Source organism: Myxine glutinosa, chromosome 10, assembly GCF_964187855.1.
Source record: "Myxine glutinosa chromosome 10, kmMyxGlut1.1, whole genome shotgun sequence".
Classification (NCBI taxonomy): Eukaryota; Metazoa; Chordata; class Myxini; order Myxiniformes; family Myxinidae; genus Myxine; species Myxine glutinosa.
Genome location: NC_136270.1, coordinates 124,230,431 through 124,237,930, shown reverse-complemented (window position 1 = coordinate 124,237,930; position 7,500 = coordinate 124,230,431). Strand labels below are relative to the sequence as shown.

The window sequence follows — 7,500 nt, the reverse complement described above, 5'->3', positions numbered from 1 at the left end:
AAAACACAGCAACATCTGACATGCAACATACCTTTGTAAGTGCTTTTTGTCCACAAAATACAAACGACAACATTCAGCTTATCCTCTTAGGTTTATTCAGTTTTGTCTAATATAATCGGCCATTTGCCACTTGAGGGGCAGATGAACAAGCTAAAGATAAATCCTTCTCTTAAATATATCTTATTAACCTGTTCCTCACTACTTGGTTACATGGAACAAGAAGAGGCGCAAACTAAAGTTCTTGGCAGCAAGCAGGCGATTGCACTCGATGGCACCTGTAATGGGCAACGGCAGGTAGGGACTCTCCGTGCTCTCGCCGCTGAAGGTGTGTCGGTACACAACGGGGCGCAGAGGCACATCCTCATAGGGAGCGCGCAAGAGGAGAAAGGCACAGTCCATGGCTGCTGGGAGTTTGCTGCGCATGAGAAGTTGAAAGGACAAAGTGCGCTCAGACGACAAGTTTGGGTTGCGCTCCGAGTCGTTGACACGGGCCTTGAGCACCCACGTGTGGTTCAGTACCGTGACGCGTGGGGTCTCGTAGTAGAGGCGTGTGATAAAGTCATCTGTACGGTACGGCCGGAACTGCACTTCTATGGGCATACAGAGAAGAGTGAGGAGGAACAGGTAAACAGGGTGAGAATGTAAAAGCAGGTTGCAAGAGACCATAAGGAAGGGAGGCAAGCGGATAAGCAAAAAGGCATCGAGTGGACCAATCTTCAGGAGGACTGGACAAACAAGGTTGCACAGAAACATTGAAGCGATGCAAATGCTTTGGTACCATGAGGTGAATGCAGAGAACTGACAAAAGTCAATTTTATCTTTTCAGATTAGGGTTTAAGGTTGTGAAGACATGGATCATTCGACTACCTGCAGGGAAAGGTCTGCTGTGTGTGAAGCTGTTCTTCGCAACTGCCTCAATCGTTCCAAGCTAAAGGAGAGTTCAATCATCTGTATCCATACGAATGAAGCTCCGTCCACAAATGCTGCTCGTTCTGAATAAATTTGAAAGTGAAGGTGCGGTACAAGACACCAGACCATGTGGTAGGCTACACACTGTCCGAATACCAGAGGCAATTAGGAATACGCGCATCGCGTCCGAGGACACCCAGTCGGCCTGTACACCGACAATCACATAAACAAGGAATCTGTAAGAATAATACCCATCATAAGTACCTACAGTTGTATCCATACAAGCTCCGCTTACCCAGGCACTTTCCACAGGGGGCAAAGACCTGAGAGTAAGATTTTCTTTCTTGGCCTTATGGATAATGAGCAGATTGGGTCGACGTTCCTGCATCACTTCTGAGGGAGACCATTTGAAGGGCATAACCTTCAAAACCCAACCCTGAAGACCGTGAGACAATAAGTGCTGCAGTTTGGATTATGAGCCTGTGAAGAATACTTGTGCAACACTGTTGCTTTTGAAGAACAATGAATCGTGAATGTCGCTTCAATGTTACCCGTACCACCTCGTATGTGACAGAAAGGAAGTGAGGTCATCAGGATAGCTTTGATTCAAGATGGAGTGAAGATGGTATAAACATAGCAAAGCTGAATGACGTATCGAAAGACAAGATGTTGAATGGCAAGAAAATGCAAAGCATGGTCAATTAGGCAATTACAACAACGATAACACTTTGTTTTGTCATCAAGAACCCGAGAGGGAAGAAGAGGTGGGTAGAGCAGTCGAACAGCCACTCTTGATGTGACATGGGAGTGATTAAATAGAGCAAGACAGCATCACACATAGTGGAGTTGAGCAAGGTGCAGCACTACCTGTACAGCCGATCTTCTCGAGGCTGAGAAGCTGCAAGATATCCTGAAACAGCGACACCTCCTTCTGGTGTTGTGTGTCCATCTCTGCAAGGATCTCCATGAGGTCCCCACCTGGTTTATGGGGGTGCACGCAGGCTGCTTCATGAGCTGGAACCTTGTGATATGGGCCTTCCCAACGGCAACCAATCCGCCAGTACCTGCAACGGGTTGGCCTGCAGAGAGTAGGTAGAGGGGATGTTTATCAATATCAGAAGCCCATTTGTGATCCCATTGCAAAGAAATATGAGAAAATTGGACCTAGGAGGCCATTTGCTTAATCATGCCCATTCGATCTATTCATCTACACTCTACAGGAGCCCAATCTTTACCACTTACCCAATTTTATCGAGGAGGGGGAGGAGTGGGGACGAGACCAGTTGGGGAGACACCCGGACATCGCTATGGTGTTATTTTCATTTTCCTTAGACAGCAAAGACCCACTTGGCCCTAACCCTAAGACAAGAGTGCATCCTCGTCACCTCAACGTGGGGATGTCTTCATAAGTTACCTGTGTTTTTGATTGTTGAGCATTAGAGCCTTATTGACAAAGCTGCTCATGAAAACTCGGACGTGCTTGTCAAACTGCTCCTGTCGCGCTAACAAACATTTCCTCAATTATATATGCTGTGGACAACACTGCCAGTTTGTAGCACTTCAATTTTCCATTCTCTTACCTGTGCCACCAAAGATATATGGAGGTTGTTTTCACCCCCGTTTGTCTCTGTCTGTCTGAGTAAGACGTCTCAAAGTTATGGACCAATTCGGATGAAACTCGGTGGACAGGGTGGGTGGGTGACAAAAATAAATCGATTAGATTTTGGTGAGGATTTGGATGAATGAATGATCGTTTTAAGGCCATTTTCCCCGCCAGAGCGGGGGTTAGCCTTGCGGGCCCCATGACAATCATGGTTCCCTGTTTGAGGCAATGTTTTTATGGCCGGATGCCCTTCCCGACGCCAACCCTTGGTCATGCTCTTCGATGCGCAGGGATACGGTGTACCTATTACTAAATCGGGGTACACACCGTGGTCATTCATCCCAGCAAGCTGGTACTCAATTTGCCGACCTCGGAAGGATGGCAGGCTGAGTCAACCCCCCTGGCGTTAATTCAGCGATCGACTGGGATTCGAACCCAGGATCCTAGGATCCCAAGCCAGCACCCGAACCGCTAAGCCAACACCAGGCTGGATCCAGGTGCTAAATTAAAAAATGTAACGATTCTTCACAAATTTGAGGGATTTGTACTATATAGAGTACCAAAAAGAGTACCATATAGAGTACCAAAAAGAGTACTTATATAGAGTACCATATAGAGTACCAAAAAGAGTACCATATAGAGTACCAAAAAGAGTACAGAGCACCAAAAAGAGTACAGAGTACCAAAAAGAGTACTTATATAGAGTACCAAAAAGTACCATATAGAGTACCAAAAAGAGTACCATATAGAGTACCAAAAAGAGTACTTATATAGAGTACCATATAGAGTACCAAAAAGAGTACAGAGTACCAAAAAGAGTACTGATATAGAGTACCAAAAAGTACTATATAGAGTACCAAAAAGAGTACTTATATCGAGTACCAAAAAGTACTATATAGAGTACCAAAAAGTACTACATAGAGTACCAAAAAGAGTACCATATAGAGTACTAAAAAGTACTATATAGAGTACCAAAAAGAGTACTATATACTATATAGAGTATATACTCTATAGTACTAAAAGAATACTATATAGAGTACCAAAAAGAGTACTTATATAGAGTACCAAAAAGTACCATTATATAGTACCAAAAAGTACTATATAGAGTACCAAAAAGAGTACCATATAGAGCACCAAAAAGTACGATATAGAGCCCAATATTTGGAGTACGACAAACGTACCGTACAAAGAGTACTACAAACAGCCACCGTACAGCACAAGCCTGTTGGATGAGACAAACAGCCACCATACAACACAAGCCTGTTAGATGAGACAAACAGCCACCGTACAACACAAGCCTGTTAGACAAGACAAACAGCCACCGTACAACACAAGCCTGTTAGACGAGACAAACAGCCACCGAACAACACAAGCCTGTTAGACGAGACAAAGAGCCACCGTATAACACAAAGTCACCGTACAACACACGCCTGTTAGACGAGACAAACAGCCACTGCACAACACAAGCCTGTTAGACGAGACAAACAGCCGCCGTACAACACAAGCCTGTTAGACGAGATAAACAGCCACCGTACAGCACAAGCCTGTTAGATGAGACAAACAGCCACCGGAAACACAAGCCTGTTAGACGAGACAAACAGCCACCGTACAACACAAGCCTGTTAGACGAGCTAAACAGCCACCGTACAACACAAGCCTGTTAGACGAGACAAACAGCCACCGTACAACACAAGCCTGTTAGACGAGCTAAACAGCCACCGTACAACACAAGCCTGTTAGACGAGACAAACAGCCACCGAAAACACACGCCTGTTAGACGAGACAAACAGCCACCGAAAACACAAGCCTGTTAGACGAGACAAACAGTCACCGTACAACACAAGTCTGTTAGACGAGACAAACAGCCACCGTACAACACAAGTCTGTCAGACGAGACAAACAGCCACCGTACAACACAAGCCTGTTAGACGAGACAAACAGCCACCGTACAACACAAGCCTGTTAGACGAGACAAACAGCCACCGTACAAACAAGCCTGTCAGACGAGACAAACAGCCACCGTACAACACAAGCCTGTCAGACGACACAAACAGCCACCGTACAACACAAGCCTGTCAGACGAGACAAACAGCCACCGTACAACACAAGCCTGTCAGACGAGACAAACAGCCACCGTACAACACAAGCCTGTCAGACGAGACAAACAGCCACCGGACAACACAAGCCTGTCAGACGAGACAAACAGCCACCGGACAACACAAGCCGGTCAGACGAGACAAACAGCCACCGTACAACACAAGCCTGTCAGACGAGACAAACAGTCACCGTACAACACAAGCCTGTCAGACGAGACAAACAGCCACCGTACAACACAAGCCTGTCAGACGAGATAAACAGCCACCGTACAACACAAGCCTGTTAGACGAGACAAACAGTCACCGTACAACACAAGCCTGTTAGACGAGACAAACAGCCACCGTACAACACAAGCTTGTCAGACAAGACAAACAGCCACCGTACAACACAAGCCTGTCAGACAAGACAAACAGCCACCGTACAACACAAGCCTGTCAGACAAGACAAACAGCCACCGTACAACACAAGCCTGTCAGACGAGACAAACAGCCACCGTACAACACAAGCCTGTCAGACGAGACAAACAGCCACCGTACAACACAAGCCTGTTAGACGAGACAAACAGCCACCGGACAACACAAGCCGGTCAGACGAGACAAACAGCCACCGGACAACACAAGCCGGTCAGACGAGACAAACAGCCACCGAGGTTGCGGAAAGTGCCATCACTTCCTGAGGAACTCTGAGTAGTAGCGACGTCACGACAATGGCGCTGCCTTTCTCACCACACTCAGCGGGGCATTTCCTGAACAGGAATTTCCTCCTCCACATGGATGCCAACCTGTGGTTATTTGTCTGTGCCTTGTTAAACGCTGAGCATCAAGCAAGGAAGGAACATGTACCATTTAAAAAACCTCTGGTAGGACTCGGCCAAGGTTCAAACCACCGCTCTGGCAGTCTCAGAGTGGACACTCGATCCAGACAAAAGTAAAATGGCATTCGACCCTTTGGTACGTGTACGTGCCCCCGAGCTACCGATTGTGGCAGTGGTCGTGCTGATGCCGCTCCAGGCAGGCACGGGGGAACTTCTGCTGACAGTAGCCACAGGTAGTTGGTAGCTCGCTCACGGCCTTCTCAACTGCGAGGTTTCGGCAGCACAGGCTGAGACTGATCTCGCAGCGGCAGTTCGGGCACGTTGCCTGCTCCTCCTTGAGGCGAGCATCGGCCAGCAGGTGGATGAAGCATCCGGCACACATCAGGTGACCATTGGAACACTGGAGGCAACAAAATGGTGAAAGAAACCATTTGCAAAAAGGAGTGGTGGTGGTGATGGTGGAGATGGTGGAGGAGGGTGAGGAGCGGTGGTGGTGGTGAGGATGGTGAGGAACGGTGGTGGGGATGGTGAGGAGCGGTGAGGGTGGTGAGGATGGTGAGGAACGGTGGTGGTGGTGGGGATGGTGAGGAGCGGTGGTGGTGGTGAGGATGGTGAGGAACGGTGGTGGTGGTGGTGGGGATGGTGAGGAGCGGTGGTGGTGGTGAGGAACGGTGGTGGTGGTGGGGATGGTGAGGAGCGGTGGTGGTAGTGGAGATGGTGAGGAGCGGTGGTGGTCGTGGGGATGGTGAGGAGCGGTGGTGGTCGTGCGGAGGGTGAGGAGCGGTGGTGGTGGTGGGGAGGGTAAAAAGTTGGAATGTTGAAAAGGTCGGAGTGGTGTGGGGAGTGTGGGTGGGGGGGGGGGGGAGGGAGGGAGGGAGGGAGGGAGGGTGAAAAGGTATGAGTGGTGTTGGGGAGGGAGGGAGGTAGGAGTGGTGTTGGGGAGGGAGGGAGGTAGGAGTGGTGTTGGGGAGGGAGGTAGGAGTGGTGTTGGGGAGGGAGGGAGGGAGGTAGGAGTGGTGTTGGGGAGGGAGGGAGGGAGGTAGGAGTGGTGTTGGGGAGGGAGGGAGGGAGGTAGGAGTGGTGTTGGGGAGGGAGGGAGGGTAGGAGTGGTGTTGGGGAGGGAGGGAGGTAGGAGTGGTGTTGGGGAGGGAGGGAGGGAGGGAGGTAGGAGTGGTGTTGGGGAGGGAGGGAGGGAGGTAGGAGTGGTGTTGGGGAGGGAGGTAGGAGTGGTGTTGGGGAGGGAGGGAGGGAGGGAGGTAGGAGTGGTGTTGGGGAGGGAGGGAGGTAGGAGTGGTGTTGGGGAGGGAGGGAGGTAGGAGTGGTGTTGGGGAGGGAGGGAGGGAGGGAGGTAGGAGTGGTGTTGGGGAGGGAGGGAGGGTAGGAGTGGTGTTGGGGAGGGAGGGAGGGTAGGAGTGGTGTTGGGGAGGGAGGGAGGTAGGAGTGGTGTTAGGGAGGGAGGGAGGTAGGAGTGGTGTTGGGGAGGGAGGGAGGGAGGTAGGAGTGGTGTTGGGGAGGGAGGGAGGGAGGTAGGAGTGGTGTTGGGGAGGGAGGGAGGGAGGTAGGAGTGGTGTTGGGGAGGGAGGGAGGGAGGTAGGAGTGGTGTTGGGGAGAGAGGTAGGAGTGGTGTTGGGGAGGGAGGGAGGGAGGAGGTAGGAGTGGTGTGGGGGGGGAGGGAGGGTGAAAGGTAGGAGTGGTGTGGGGGGGGAGGGAGGGTGAAAGGTAGGAGTGGTGTGGGGGGGGAGGGAGGGTGAAAGGTAGGAGTGGTGTGGGGGGGGAGGGAGGGTGAAAGGTAGGAGTGGTGTGGGGGGGGAGGGAGGGTGAAAAGGTAGGAGTGGTGTGGGGGGGGAGGGAGGGTGAAAAGGTAGGAGTGGTGTGGGGGGGGAGGGAGGGTGAAAAGGTAGGAGTGGTGTGGGGGGGGGAGGGAGGGTGAAAAGGTAGGAGTGGTGTGGGGGGGGAGGGAGGGTGAAAAGGTAGGAGTGGTGTGGGGGGGGGAGGGAGGGTGAAAAGGTAGGAGTGGTGTGGGGGGGGGGAGGGAGGGTGAAAAGGTAGGAGTGGTGTGGGGGGGGGAGGGAGGGTG

The 7,500-nt window shown here is 51.0% G+C and overlaps 1 protein-coding gene across 1 annotated transcript in view; it reads right to left on the bottom strand.

Annotated features, from left to right (window-relative positions):
- The window catches only part of LOC137418000 (zinc finger TRAF-type and ring finger containing 1), a gene marked incomplete at its 5' end in the record, with an annotated part of 6,032 nt that extends 209 nt beyond the window's left edge, over positions 1–5,823 (bottom strand). The window contains 3 exon segments of the mRNA XM_068103944.2: positions 1–590; positions 1,777–1,988; positions 5,585–5,823. The exon segment at positions 1–590 is cut by the window's left edge and continues 209 nt beyond it. Of these exon segments, the coding sequence (XP_067960045.2) occupies positions 199–590; positions 1,777–1,988; positions 5,585–5,823 (843 nt within the window).
- Between the last annotated feature and the right edge of the window lie 1,677 nt (positions 5,824–7,500).